Source organism: Perca flavescens, chromosome 16 (assembly GCF_004354835.1).
Source record: "Perca flavescens isolate YP-PL-M2 chromosome 16, PFLA_1.0, whole genome shotgun sequence".
Classification (NCBI taxonomy): Eukaryota; Metazoa; Chordata; class Actinopteri; order Perciformes; family Percidae; genus Perca; species Perca flavescens.
In genome coordinates this window covers 15,229,210-15,245,151 of record NC_041346.1, presented here as the reverse complement: position 1 = coordinate 15,245,151, position 15,942 = coordinate 15,229,210, and the positions used below count along the sequence as shown (strand labels likewise).

The window sequence follows — 15,942 nt, the reverse complement described above, 5'->3', positions numbered from 1 at the left end:
TTCTTTCGGTCATGACCCAGCCTTCATGACCATAGGTGAGGGTAGGAACGAAAACTGACCGGTAGATCGAGAGCTTTGCCTTCTGGCTCAGCTCTCTTTTCGTCACAACGGTGCGATAGATTGAATGCAATACCGCACCCGCTGCGCCCGATTCTCCGACCAATCTCCCGCTCCATTGTCCCCTCACTCGCGAACAAAACCCCAAGGTACTTGAACTCCTTCACTTGGGGTAAGGACTCATTCCCTACCTGGAGAAGGCATTCCATCGGTTTCCTGCTGAGAACCATGGCCTCCGATTTAGAGGTGCTGATCCTCATCCCAACCGCTTCACACTCGGTTGCGAACCGATCCAGTGAGTGCTGAAGGTCGCAGGCCGATGATGCCATATCAGGACCACATCATCTGCAAAGAGCAGCGATGAGATCCCCAGCCCACCAAACTGCAACCCCCCCCACCCGACTACGCCTCGATATCCTGTCCATAAATATTACAAACAGGATTGGTGACAAAGCGCAGCCCTGGCGGAGGCCAACCCTCACCTGAAACGAGTCCGACTTACTACCGAGAACCCGGACACAGCTCTCACTTTGGTCATACAGAGATTGGATGGCCCTGAGTAGAGACCCCCTCACCCCATACTCCCGCAGCACCTCCCACAGTATCTCCCGGGGGACCCGGTCATACGCCTTCTCCAAATCCACAAAACACATGTAGACCGGTTGGGCATACTCCCAGGCTCCCTCCAGGATCCTTGCGAGTGAAGAGCTGGTCCGTTGTTCCACGACCAGGACGGAATCCGCATTGTTCCTCCTCAACCCGAGGTTCGACTATCGGCCGAACCCTCCTTTCCAGCACCTTAGAGTAGACTTTACCAGGGAGGCTGAGAAGTGTGATACCCCTATAATTGGCACACACCCTCTTGTCCCCCCTTTTAAAAAGAGGAACCACCACCCCAGTCTGCCACTCCTTTGGCACCGTCCCAGACTTCCACGCAATGTTGAAGAGGCGTGTCAACCAGGACAGCCCCTCCACACCCAGAGCCTTGAGCATTTCTGGACGGATCTCATCAATCCCGGGGCTTTGCCACTGTGTAGTTGTTTGACTACATCAGTGACTTCCGCCTGGGAAATCGACGACAATCCCCGTTATCCTCCAGCTCTGCCTCTAACATAGAGGGCGATTAGTCGGATTCAGGAGTTCCTCAAAGTGCTCCCTCCACCGCCCTATTACCTCCTCAGTGGAGGTCAACAGTGTCCCATCCTTACTGTACACAGCTTGGATGGTTCCCCGCCCCCCTCCTGAGGTGGCGAACAGTTTTCCAGAAACACTTTGGTGCCGACCGAAAGTCCTTCTCCATGTCTTCTCCAAACTTCTCCCACACCCGCTGCTTTGCCTCTTTCACGGCAGAGGCTGCAGCCCTTCGGGCCCTTCGGTACCCTGCAACTGCCTCCGGAGTCCTCCGAGATAACATATCCCGGAAGGACTCCTTCTTCAGTCGGACGGCTTCCCTGACCACTGGTGTCCACCACGGTGTTCGTGGGTTACCGCCCCTTGAGGCACCTAAGATCCTAAGACCACAGCTCCTCGCCGCAGCTTCAGCAATGGAAACTTTGAACATTGTCCACTCGGGTTCAATGCCCCCAGCCTCCACAGGGATGCACGAAAGCTCCGCCGGAGGTGTGAGTTGAAAGTCTGTCGGACAGGGGCCTCCTCCAGACGTTCCCCAATTTACCCGCACTACACGTTTGGGCTTACCAGGTCTGTCCAGAGTCTTCCCCAACCCCCTGACCCAACTCACCACCAGATGGTGATCGGTTGACAGCTCTGCCCCTCTCTTCACCCGAGTGTCCAAAACATACGGCCTCAGATCAGATGAAACGATTATGAAATCGATCATTGACCTTCGGCCTAGGGTGCTCTGGTACCAGGTACACTGTAAAATAATATAAATGAATACTATTTACCCTTTGACAAATGTGTATTCTTGATATAGTATAACAATTACAATGTTGCTCTATCAGGCTGATGCCACAGTTCTGCACCTGCGGCTCTTCTGATGAATAAGGACGTCAACAGAAATATATTTATCATTATATAGAGCATCATCAGCCTGTGATTAGCCTCAATGAGATACAGCAGTGTAGATTCTTTATAACTAAATTTGAATAATGAGGATGAGAAAAGCCTGCTTTGTGCATCCAAGTTCTTTAAGACCAAGGATGTTAAATATATTGTGTTTGATCTTTGTAACAGATAGAGCATGACCGATAATTTGCCGGCTGATATATTCACAGATATACCATGGTGTACAGGAAAATCTACTGGCTGAATTATTTAGTCTTGCTGGCATTCATGAGTTGATTGTTGTCCTCACACCATCGGATCAGGCCCACCACAGCTGTGTTGTCAGCAAACTTGATGATAGTGTTGTTGGAGTCAAAAGTGGCTACACAGTCGTGGATGTACAGGGAGTACAGCAGGGGACTCAAAACACAGCCCTGGGGTGCTCCAGTGTTAAGGATGAGGATGGAAGAGGTGTGTCCGCCCACCCTCACCACCTGTGTTCTGCCTGTCAGGAATCGGTCTGCATGTCAAGGATTCACATGCACAGTGAAGTGTTTAATCCCAGGTCCTTGAGTTTTGTGATGAGCCTGAAGGGAACTATGGTGTTAAACGCTGAACTGTAGTCAATGAACAGCAACCTTGCATAGCTTCCTTTCTTTACCAGGTGAGAGATGGTGGTGTGTGGAGGATGTGTGCTATGGCGTCTTCCGTTGATCCTTTGGGACGGTAGGCAAACTGTAATGGGTCCACTGTGCTGGGTAGTGAGGAGCAGATGTAATCCTTGACCAGTTGTGCAAAGCATTCCATCACTACAGAGGTGAGGGCCACTGGGCGATAGTCATTCAGGCAGGCTGGTCTTGTTTTCTTGGGCACAGAAATGATGGTGGACTTCTTGAAGCACATATGGTATGACAGACTGAGCCAGTGACAGGTTGAATATCATTGTGAATACCGGCGCTTTGTCAGCACAAAGTTTGAGGACCCCCCCATTGATACCATCAGGTCCTGCTGCTTTCTTGGTGTTTACATACTTGAACATGTAGCATCTGATCATCATTTTTAACGTATCACTTAATACTAAGTATTAGTAAGTATGCCTTAATGTTAAAAAAAAGATATTTGTCTTAAATATGTTATACTGTAAATATGTTAAGCAGTATTGGTCAGGAACTAGACTCAAATATAAAAAAATCGATCAGGAATGAACTTCTTGGACAAATTCCACCCATGTTAAACACACAGACACAACACAGTTTAACATAGCAACATCTCATCTGTCTGGAACAAAGTAAAGAAACATCACCATCATGCTCTCTAATGCATCATTGTCTCTGATGTGGTTCTGTTTAGAGCAGATGCACCAAAACCTACTAAAAAAACTAAAGAAGGGTTTTCCTTTTGGCTGTTGTTGCATGAATGAATCTCATGTATCTCATAAATTTACACTATAAAGGATGAAAATGGGTACTTTGGCAAAGTGGCACATTACACCCAAAATGCTCCTGTGACAAGTATTTTCCACTCACATTGACAAGAAAATTTGTATATTTACAAATAATTATCTCTTTTTTAAACTCTTAGTAGAAATAGAAGCTTGACACTAAACTCTCCTATTTGTCTCCCCTTGCTTTGTCATTTCCCGCCCACCCCTCCCTCTCTTCTCTTTCTTTTCTTTACATTTGGGTTCTTCCTCTGTCCTCTGTTATCCCTCCACTGCTTTGATTTCTCTACCCACAGGAACTTCCGGAAGCATCTTCGGATGGTGGGCAGCAGGAGGATGAAAGCACAGAGTGAGTCAGAGATGTATGTGTGTGTTTGTGTATGTATGTTTGTGTGTATGTGTGTGTGTGTGTGTGTGTGTGATATGTTTGCTCAAATTGACTGTGATGTTGTTCACCCCACCATCATCTGTGTTTTTTTGTCGGTTCCCTGGTGTTTTTTTTGCATGTGTGTGGCACCAAACGCTGCTGCTTTACTGGGATTTTGTAACGCTCTATTGAAATACCTTGAGGATTATATGATCGTCAGGGTGTGTGTGTGTGTGTGTGTGTGGTGTGTGTTGATAAGCCAGTGATATAAATCGGTGCATGTGTGTATGTTTGAGTGTGTGACTGTAGGTGGTCTTTTCCTGTTGCATCACTTCGAATGTTTGTTCAATTGGTTGTAAAGTTTGAAGACAAAAACGCTCAATTGTATATTTAAAGAAAAGAAGCAAAAATAGATGATTGGTAATGATAAAGGGGTGTGTGTCTGTGTGACTATCACTGCAAACATATAAGACACTGATAGAAAACCAAAAATCTAGTTTTGGATTAGATGTGGCTTCAAAATTTGTAATGTAACCGGTCTGTAATCTATAAACTTGTCCATTGTTTTGACTTTGAAAATTAAATGGAAAGAAAATGGTGAAGGACAAACTATTAATCTATGCCCCAGTGAATAAAATCATTGGTTACATTTGTATGTGTGTCAATAGATGCAGCGTTAATATCCAAGTATCTTGGAAGGGTAATAAGTGTTATAGAGACTATGGAAAATCTGGTAGCAAATGTCAAAGCTGTATTACCATATTGCAAACAATATTTTTCTGGACCATGGCAGATTTGTGTAGATGTATGTAGACATTTACTAAAACTCAAAATCTTTTTGATGCTGTAATGTCAAAGTTGTTCCACACCTCAGACTTTCCCTGCTGTTAGGAGGAACTAGTTCTCCTGGAGACCATTTCTTTTCCATTTCTGCATAGCTTTGGGTGAACGGACATTCTCCTCATGGTCATAGAATCTGGTCCCAAGACTGCAGTGTTGATTAAGTCAAAGAAAATAAATGATATATATATAAAAATAAAAAACAAACTTGGTTCCAACTATGAACATCAACTCTAGTCAAGATCAGAGTATATGTGATGTTTTGATATAGTTACAAGTGATTTCTAAAAGAAAACCTTGTAATAGAAATGCAATCCAAAAATCCTTTTGATCACAAGAAGAAAAAAAAACATTAAAAGTTGACCTTATGAATGCTTCGGCTAATGAAAGGACTTTTGTACTTGAAAAGAACAAGTTGGTGTCAGCAGCAAAATGAACAGAGAAGCATTTGCGGGAATTAATCAGCCGCAAAAGCACAGAGGGAAAAAAAATGTGGAGCCTTGAGGGACACTGTTGATTAACCGTGTCAAACACTTTAAAGTCAAATATTGTAAGAGCACAGTGATTACTCTTCAAAGCAGAGCTGATTTAATCGAGGCTTGGTAAATTTGTGACACAAGGACAGTCCTTTCAAATTCATACTGATGATGAGCAACAAGATCCTTTATAATTTTAAAGATAAATATGATTGTTAGCATACTGTATGTGTTTGTTTGACAGTTTGTATATGCAGGCATTTGTTTGTGTGTTTGTGCAGAGGAGGGATGGCATCGTGTTGTATACTTTATATTTGTGAGCTGCATCCGCCTTTTCACTAATGTGCTTTAGGTGGCGAGTGTGTAGAGGAAACCGCCAATTTGCGGGTTTGTTAGGTGTGTGGGTGTGTGTGTGTGTGTGTGTGTGTGTGACTATCTCTCCCCACCTGCAATAGCATTCGCTGAGCGTAGATCGAAGAGTTTCAGCCGTTCCTGGAGTGATCCCACCCCTTTCAAGACTGACTCTCCTCATGAACCCAGAGACAGTGAGTTAACACTGACTCACACGCATGTGCATCTACACGCTCACACACAGATGCTGACACACACAGTTTCTTACAGTTGCAGTGGTGCAAAAATGGTAATTAAAACATTTTGGAAGGCTTTAACTCTGAAGTAACCGAATCACATTTGCAAATGGTGTAAATCTATGTCTAAAGTAAATTGTGCTTGGGAAGTTTTTAGTTTGTATTCCTGACATGCAGAGGGAGAAGAAAAAGTAAAAACTGACCTGGACCTGCCAGGCCTTGCCTTTTACATGATCAGATCAGGTCAGACTACTTCAGTGCAGTCATTTCTCCTTTGTCTACATACAAAACTGTATATTACAATAACTGCCAGATATAAACATGTCCTTTTTATGTAAAGTGTCCTATTGTTCTCAAGTGTTTATAATCTACCAACACAGCTGCAGTAAGATTTGTGAGAACATATTTGGAACAATGTGCTATGTCTGACCCTTGTCCCCTCATGCCTTGACTGGCAGATTCATTACAGCTTAAATGTGCTTTGTGCACAGGTGGCTCATACCGAGTTGAAAGCTACTTAGCAGCATTTGTCAGCTATAAAAAAGGGTCGGTGATCAGCACTTTGATATACGAGCGACTTACAGCACAGCTCGAATGAGGCCAAATCATCTGTAGTCTCAAATGAAGGTCAACCAGTCACAAATAATGCAAAGTACAGTACACAATGTAGGGGGCGACAAACACTGCCAACTGCAAAAGTCTAAGTATTTTCAGTTTGGGAGATTTGCTTGACAATGTATTAGTAGGAAATATTGCGATTTTTTTCTACACTACATTTATCTGATGATTGTTGTTATTAGTTACAAATTCAGCCATTTTTTTTTGGGGGCAGGGGGTATTTGGATACACTGCAGCGTCTGTTCAGAACAAGCCAATTGCATGGCTTCCGGTAGTGCTGCTTGCAGCTTTGTCGAGAACCACTCATCCAAACAACTTCACACTCAACACTGCGCTTCCTTGGGTCCCGAGCAATACACCTGCCATGACATAATTGCACATTTGGGACCAGGCTACTTCTGGGAACAAAAGTGTTCATTCCAAAAGTTGCATTGCTGATGCTTGAAATGAAGTTTGCTACAATGTAACATCTCTGATCTCTCTTTCTTCATCAGTTCTCGAGTGAGCTGGGATGATCAATGAGATTTTGTGTACTGACTATATTATTATTTAATTTTTTTTATTTGCATTGGCCTGGCGCACTGTGATGTTATTTCACGTGAACTGGCACGGGGGGGTCCCAGAGACCCGTGCTGCGATCGAACGCGTTTGGACAGGCTAATGCAAAATGTAAATAAATTAACCAAGTCCCCATGACCGGAAGGACAATACAAGGGTTAACTATATGTAGCTATGTGTACTGACTGTGGAAACAAATATCCTTCTGGGACAATAAATCTAAATCTGATCAAATGTACTGTAGTGAGCAATGGATAGCAAACTGTACACTGCATGCTGTTGGGCAGTGTATTAGTTTATATGGGTCCCCTCTCAATAAACTACACGGTGTGTACATAACACACTACTAATAAATATGTCCTGAGCTTGCACTCGACACTGCACTTCCTTGGGTCCTCAGCAAAACACCCACCAAGTGTGAAGTCAATCGGATGAACGGTTGTCGAGAAAATTGAAGGATATAGACACAGACACCTTCCATTTTAGTTGGATTTAACATATTGAGTTTGAAGTCATATTTTCAATGAACTAAGTAATTAAATGTTTAGATATGTCGTTAATGACGTCCCTAATTTAACTTCTTAACCTTTTTCATAATTAGCCAACAGAAGGCGGCCTTATATGACTCACATTTTTGTGTGTGTTTTCAATGGTGATTTAGTTACTTGAAAGTTAAAGCCACTTTTCATCAAGTATGTAAAAACAGACAAATAGGACTTGTGATTTGACAGTATACTGTACTGTATGTACAAGACCTCTCTGTTGAAGTAAGGTGACATTTTGTCATCACAGTTTGTCAGCTCAGTTCCACGTTTTGGCAGATCAAGAACAACTAATACAAAAAAATCCAAAGACACTTGCACATAAAACACACTATCACACGTACAAACTGACTGTCTCTGCTGTTGACTCTGACCCTGTCCATCTGTCTCCCTATGACCGTGGGTCTTTCTTCAACTTTGTGATGCTCTCTTTCTGTGAGTATGTCTTCCAAAATAGAGTGTGTGTCTCAGTCCGATTGTGTCCGCTGGTACAAATGTTAACGTGAGGAACGTATGTCTAAGTGTTTTTTAAAAGGCTTTTGAATACAAGTATGTGTTGTTTGTCTATGTTGATGTCTGAGTATCTGTGGATTTATGTTTTTTCTCCATCTCCATCTTCAGTGTTTCTGTGTTTCAGAGTGTGATAAAAGATAAATGAACTGTTGATGACAGTCTAATGGTGTGGTTGATGCCTCATTCTTCCTCTTTCCTGAGGGAAAGGTATTGTTCTCTGGAGGAGTGACATTAATCGTCAATCTTGCTTGTCATTTTCTCCTCTGTCATACTCTCTCTTTCTTTACTCTCTCTTTTCACACTGCTATTTCTCCCTAGGTACCTGCAGTCTTTCTTTATTAGATGGTTTACAAAACCCATTGACAAAATCTTGACTGATAATGGAGGCCAATGCCAACATAGATATTTAAGAGTCCTCTAGCGACATACCACCCAATTATTTTTTTAGGTTTGTTGTCTGAAATAGTAAAAATATTAGCAAAGCATTGATATACAGTATTAATAACACACTCGGACGCCAACACCGTAGGTTGCAAATATAAGAACACACATATCGCAATCCTAAATGTCATGCAATAAGCTGACATTGTAAGTAAACTAAAGTATTGGAAAATGGCAATTACATTTGAGTGTACCAGCACTCAAATAGGAATAGCAATTATAAGCAAGTAGTTTCTAGTAAAGCACTGACCTATAAGGAGGATTAAAACGGTCAACAAAACATACGTGAAATAATTACCATGACAAATCAAAAACTCTGCTGTTAATAAGTTGAATTCTCCGCTTACGCTAAAGTAATAGAATCATTGTTGGTTGTATAGGTTTGACACCAATTAGTAAATATCCCTCAAGGTGTGAAATAATATAACAGCTGTCTCATACCATAGTCCAAAGTATGACAGACGCCCCAACTTAGAGTTAAATTTAATGTCACTAATCAGTGCCTCTGCCTCATCAAGTTTATAAAACAGAATCAGATGTGGAAAAGTGTCTTCTTTCTCCAACATTCTGATTCCTAATATTACACATTATTAATTCTAATGAGTTACTTGATATTTCTTGATTCTGATAGTGTGGCATGATTATATTTGAGTAGTTTGAGTGATCACAGTAATATTTAGTGGATCATTTTATAACCTGATAAAATACAAATGTAGTGTGTCATATACATGACATGATTACATGTCAAAAAGCAAGATTTGATGCTATACAACACCTTCCCTTCTTAAAATAGCCGCCCTCTGATCCCAGTTTGGTTTTCATAGCTTTCCTTGTTACCTGATGCCAGAAATCATGCTGCCACACTCACTATCAGTCGCTCCTTTTTTCTCCTTCTGTTAGATGACTCTTTTCCCCCTGTTCCATCTGTCTTATGTCACCACCATTATTAATAACTCCATCATCATTCCTCTCCTCTGCACCCAGCTCTCTCCACTTCCTGGACACGTCCTTCACTCACAGATTTTCTCACCTTTCTTGCCTCCCACCCAACACTTCTGCCTACACCCTATTATCTCAAGTATTTTTGCTCACTGGAGTGTTATATACTCTTCTAGGTGGAGACCTGCAGACCTCCTGTGGTACCTTGGATGAAGGAGGCCTCGATGACAATATAGACTGGGAGGAGGAGAGAGAGATGGAGAGGCTGGCCTGTGAAGGAGATGACTTTGTACCTCCCAAAATCATGGTAAGATATCATGTTCACCAATTTAATATTAAGCTTAAATTGCCAGACTTACACGGGACTTAGGGTTAGACTTTTTCTTTATTTTTTTTAACAAATGATCAAAATCAAAGCAACTGAGGCAGCAATATCCTTACTTTTAGTCTTAAATACAGATTAAACTAACTTGCACGGCAGCTGGATTCTCGCGGTATCACAAGATCACACAATAAGCATAGAATCCTGAGAGATCACCTATAGGCTTAAAGTAATGCGTTTGTGACCAATCGGCGTCCTGTGAGGAGCTACTGGCAGTATGGGACTGGTTTAGGTGAGTGTGACATCACAGAGAGGCGCCTGTTCTTTCAAAACAATAAATTGGGCTCCTAAAGCGGTAATAAATGCTGCAATAGCACCAGTTATAATACAACTGGAGAGTAGAGCTGCACGATATTAGGAAAATATCTAATTGCAATTATTTTTGACTGATATACCGATTGCAATATGATTCATGATATTGGAGGGAATGATCATTTTCGTCTCATTTTCTTTTTTTTTAAGATCATTTTTGGGGGCTTTTCTGCCTTTAATGGACAGGACAGGTGAGAAAGGGGAGAGAGAGGGGGAAGATATTCCGCCCCCCTGCGATTTGGATATTGCATTAATTCATATTGCGATTTTGATAAAATTGCGATTAATTGTGCAGTCCTACTGGAGAGTATTTCTTCATTAAAAGAATAGCAACAAGTTGATAACAACGCAAGACGCCGTTTTTTGTGCATGCAAACAGTGTAACAACATGTCCACAGATAGAAGTTGGACATGCCTGTGTGACTCAGAAGTGAGACACAAATAAGACAGAAGTGCTTATAACTTTATGTTACTGCAGCTTTCACAACTGTTGATACAGGGGGCAGCCATGTTGGATTTTGAACTCAGGGTACTGCGAGGTTGTACGAGTTCCGAGCTCGTAAATACGAGGTCAGGGGGCACGTTTCTGACTTTGACCTCGTAAAAAACGAGTTGTCGAGGTAAATAAAACGCGGCATTAGTATGGCGCAACAAAAGTTCTGGTTCCAGGCTCTGTCCTGGTCAGAGATAAATTTCCCCACCAAACCTCTATTCCACCGTTTTGAGTTACTAAAGGCCTTTTTAAAGTTGTGCGTCGAATCGACGGTGCAGGGCCCGGCGTAGACGCAGACCCCTCTGCGTCTACGCCGGACCCTACGCCGTAGCCTGACGTGCACCTCTCGAAAAATGTAACTACACGTCGCAGCGATGCAAGTCGCAGTGACGCAAGTCGCTCGTCCGTGGCTTGGTAGCACTGCATTTCCCCCTAGTCATTTTCTGGTTCTCCTTCTCCATAAACAACATGAAATCAAGGAGAGGGCCAACTTTTCCTGCTACAGATTCCCCACCGTGGTCAGAAAACACAGGGGAGACACTTTGTTTCTCTCACTACTCTAGAGTCGCTACTTGCTCCGATTGCCGGCACTCTCTCACTTCTCCCTCTACCACACACACACAAATGCGGCTCGACGCACACACCAGCGCACAAGTATAAACATCAGGCCACTTACATAGGCTACGGCGAGAGCTCTGCGTGGAGCCTCCGCACAACTGTAAAACGGCCTTAAGAGTGACTGAGCTAAATGAATACCATAATGCCTGCCTTATGTTCCAAATTGTCAACAGGCTGAACTCTAGATTGAGTAGTCTTGTTCCTATCTCCAGCCCCCAGCATACTTACCAAACCACTTATACTAGGAAAATGTCGCCGCCATGTGCGCGCCAGTATGAGTGTTGTCTGTAGGGGGCTGCAGATTTGGAACGGGATTGATGATGGCCTCAAGGTGTTGCCCTTTATCTCCAACTTTAAAAGACAACTAAAAAAATATTTCTTATTAACCTACATCTAATATAAAACTGTTTTTTTCATGGACTACTGGGATGTATGTGTATGATTGTATGTGTATGTAATGTATGTACTGGTGCGCCTCTCACGTGCAACTAGTCATCATTTGTGGTAATTGTGTCTGTACCACTACTTTTTATTGAATCATGGGCCCCCACCTATAAGCTTTTCTAGCTTCTTTGGGGGACCCATTCACTCTACCCAATTAATCTTGTACCCCCCAGCTGTATTATTGTAATGTTTCAAGTGGTATTGTGAATAAAGAAAATGAAATGAAAAAAATGAAAGTATATTGGCAGGAGCCATCCTGCACATGCCAACGTTTCGGGACCGTTTTTTTCCCTATCCCAGAATGTAGGCCTACAGTATGTGTGGTGTAGCCAGACCTAACACCATCGCTGACACAGTGCTGTGGAGACAGGTCTGGCAATTTGAGACTAGCCCGTGAAAGACACTTGCCAAGTATATTTCCAATGATGGATTTCCAGATGGTTCTGGGTAACAAACAATCTGGCGAGTCAAGTCCCAAAAACCCTCTATCCTACATTTCCCACAATGCAACTCTCTAGCATCTATTGTTAAATCCTCCCCTGCCTGTTAAATAAACTCCACACCCCAAAATTTGTAAAAGTAAAAATAAAAAATAAATGTGGATGTGATGACTTTAGAAAGGTCCCACTGTCGGGATAAGAAATAAACTGAACTTGTGAAAATTGGTGTCTTTCCCTGATCCATAGTAAACGGGTACAAAAAAATGGTTATTTTAGGAAATGGTTACTTTAGGATTACACAATGATGGCAGATTAAAATTAGCTTAATCTCAAGAAGGTAAATTTATGCAAGTGCAGTCGCTTAAACACACCTAATGTATTCTCAACCATCTCGCTGTGAATATTACATAGAGCTGTACATTCCCTGCCGGCATAAGAGTGTTAGGAGTTTGCTCCTTTCCCATTTAGTTTTTTTGCGATTGTTGTGGGCAAAAATCCTTGATTATGCGGCACGTTTTCTTAAAAAATGCGATGGAATATGCGGGATATTTATGCAATTTTATGCAATGAAATTGCGGGAAACTGCGGTTTGATGAAAAAGAGAAAAAAAAGTGATTCCCCAACTTTTTGATGATATTCACATCGCGTAATTACATCACTTCATAACGTTCCCATGGCAACAGGGAAAAATGGCTGCTCATATGCGAAGTAAACGGAACATTTTTCAACTTTCTGCTAAGATATATGTGACTTTTTTGCAACGAAAATGCGGGGATTATGAAATCATGCAAGCCCTGCATATGTTGCGGGGAAATCAGCAATTTATGCGGCGAAAGTGCGGTGTATTTGAAACAATGCGGCCCCCGCATAAATATGCAGACTTTGGCTGATTATGCATTGAATTATATGATCGCATAATTGCGTTTTTCTGAAGGGACTGACTGTTACTCTTCTATTCCCCCCAAACCTTGCTCCATTTTCTCCATCTTCCACTCTTTCCTTTCTTTGCATCCTACTAAATCCATAATTTCTTCTGCTTATTTCCGTTTCTCTTTTTCCTTCAGCTGATCTCTTCTAAGGTCCCAAAGGCGGAGTACATTCCCACTATAATCCGCCGGGATGACCCCTCCATCATCCCCATCCTCTATGTGAGTCGAACACACTCGGACATTGACATGTGTGCATTATGGACATACCAGGCATACAAGTTGTTTCTTTAAAAAGGGATTCCATTGCTTAATCTAAATTAAAGCATTTTGCAATTTTAAATGATTGTGTTTTATGTGAATGCCTTTTTCCTTAGGACCACGAACATGCAACGTTTGATGATATTTTGGGTGAGTAAATATATTTGAAAATGTAATTCCAATAAATGAGTGCAATGAGTGCAGTGACTAAAACTCTTAAAAAATATATTAATGATGACTTTAAGAACAGAAGATAAAAAATATATGGAATTAACACCTGAAATAAATGATTGAACTGAATGAGATGATTTTAAGGCGTAAGATGTACACGTAACACTAGTGTCCAACTAATGAAAGTTGTCTCATAAAGATACAAATGAGTTGAACAAGTATAGAGACATAATTACTTTAAAATATAGAGTCACAGATACATTTATATTCAGATAGACAGATTTATATGCTATCCTGGGATGGAGGAGTGGAGTCTGAACTCTGTGGGAGTTAAAGGTCAGAAAAATAGCTACAGGCTAAACCTAACCTGCAATCGACATCTTAGAAAATATCTTAAATGTGGCTTAATCACTCTGTTCATTTAGAACCAGTTAAAATGCTCCAAAATTAAAGAAAGAAAATGATCATCTTGCTCACAACAGAAGCACTTACTGTACATGAAATGGTCCCTAGAGCTTCCCAAGATAATAACGAACTCTGCACTGAATAAAGCTCAAACAGAGTTAGTGAGAGGACGTCAATGAATAATTTATATAGATTTCAGCTTCCCATTTTACTGTCTTTCAGTGACCGGTTTTATTTTGCTGTGACATTTCCTGCTGCATTAAGTACACACTGTTGAATTCAATTTAAACTACATCTTACATTAGTGTCTCTGCTGTCTATTATTACACCTGTACTTGAACTCACCCCCCCAGAGATTTCCTTTGTGTTCATCGTTCGCATTTCTCCCCCTCTCACTACATTGTGATTTGTCTCTTTTCATATTAATATTCTTTCGGTTCTCGGTCTCTGTCGTTAACATCAATCCAACCCTTTTTCTCTCTCTTGCAGAGGAAATAGAGAAGAAGCTTACAGCTTACAGGAGAGGAAGCAAGTTCTGGAGGATGCTCATCTTTTGTCAGGTAAGGAACAAGGAGACAGAATAAGTGTAATACTGTATTTCCTGTAGAAATGTAGGTTTTATTTGGGATATATGTTCATGCACTACATATGGAATATGTACCCTGAGTACCCAGCTAGATATGTAACGTACCTTCCTTTGGGATGTAATCTCTCTATTTGTGTGTGTTTCTTTCTTAGGGAGGCCCCGGTCACCTGTATTTACTGAAAAATAAAGTGGCAACTTTTGCTAAGGTGGAAAAGGAGGAGGCCATGAGCCAGTAAGTTACCACTGAGTCCATCTCTGTTTGATAAGTTTATAGTAGTAGTATAGTAGTTTAGTTTATGTCTCCTATAGCCTCCTATAGTCAATATATCTTGACAATTTCCATTTCCTATGTCTTATAAAGCATTAACATGTGATGATGCTTTACAAGACATGAATGGCCATTAGCTAGCTGTAAAAAGAGAGGTTTTGGGGAATTATTTTATTAAGATACCTTTGCTGTACTTTCATTGAGGTTTTAATTCCACTGATAATCAGAAGAAGGGATCAATCAAAAATCCTCTTGTTAAAATCTCAACCAAAAGAAACTTGCTCACTCCTAAATAAATCTTAATTTTACTTTAGGCATTAAAGATTCGGACATAAATAGGTCATGTAAAATGCTCTTTACGCTATTTTCAGAATATGAATTCTATTTGTCAGACTTGATTTAAATCAAAGATGTTCCACTGTGACCATCTTTGAATAGTCAATGTTAACTTGTTTCAGATATATAAAACAAAAGGCTCACCTCCTGTTCCATATGTATATTCTGTTAAAACAGCGGTGAACCAATAAAGAGTGACAAGTGCTTGACGCAGGTTCACTCTTTATGCATTTTTAAAAGTTACACGTTGTGGATTTAATCATAGGAATTGTCGATGATTGATTACATTCAGAATGACAAAACTTGGATGTGTGTAACTGTCGCCTTTGTCTTTGTCCAGATTCTGGAGGAGGCTTAGTCGCTTCATGAGTAAAATCAACCCAGAACCCAACATCATCCACATAATGGGATGCTATGTCCTGGGCAACCCCAACGGAGAGAAGGTACACAGACACTGATGCAAACACACACAAACAAACACACACACACACACACACACACAAGCACTAGCACTAGCACTTGTGTACCTCCTAACTACAAGACAGGGCTATATAGATACAATATTGAGACAGCAAGACCTGTGGTTGGTCAGCTTGGGCTGTTTATGTTTTCTCCAAGAAAATTGAAGAAAGGCCCATTAATGTTTTCTATTTTCAGTAACACGCAAGCAGCAAAGCCAGTTCCTCTTTTATCACAGTGCATGAATGTACTGTAAACACAATCACTTTGGCTATCAATGACAGTAAGACAAGCCCAACCCTCCCTTAGTCGCTCTTCTATCCACAATTGAATGAAAGAATGTAAACAAGATTACTGTGGAGCATACAGGCAGATAATATACGACAGATAGAGCGGTGAAATCTGATGCAGGATGAATCAGTTCCTACGCTGGTGGGACAATCGCACGCGTCACG

General features: G+C 41.5%; 1 protein-coding gene and 1 long non-coding RNA gene across 3 annotated transcripts in view; one reads left to right on the top strand and one right to left on the bottom strand.

Annotated features, from left to right (window-relative positions):
• The window catches only part of LOC114570511 (uncharacterized), a 102,788-nt gene that overhangs the window by 70,215 nt on the left and 16,631 nt on the right, over nucleotides 1-15,942 (bottom strand). The window lies entirely within an intron of this gene.
• The window catches only part of nsmfa (NMDA receptor synaptonuclear signaling and neuronal migration factor a), a 47,683-nt gene that overhangs the window by 22,614 nt on the left and 9,127 nt on the right, over nucleotides 1-15,942 (top strand). For both annotated transcript variants that reach the window (XM_028600813.1, XM_028600812.1), the window contains 8 exons: nucleotides 3,802-3,854; nucleotides 5,644-5,733; nucleotides 9,563-9,693; nucleotides 13,140-13,223; nucleotides 13,379-13,412; nucleotides 14,328-14,398; nucleotides 14,577-14,656; nucleotides 15,369-15,471. In XM_028600813.1, coding sequence (XP_028456614.1) covers nucleotides 3,802-3,854; nucleotides 5,644-5,733; nucleotides 9,563-9,693; nucleotides 13,140-13,223; nucleotides 13,379-13,412; nucleotides 14,328-14,398; nucleotides 14,577-14,656; nucleotides 15,369-15,471 — 646 coding nt within the window. The remainder of the gene's footprint in view (nucleotides 1-3,801; nucleotides 3,855-5,643; nucleotides 5,734-9,562; nucleotides 9,694-13,139; nucleotides 13,224-13,378; nucleotides 13,413-14,327; nucleotides 14,399-14,576; nucleotides 14,657-15,368; nucleotides 15,472-15,942) is intronic.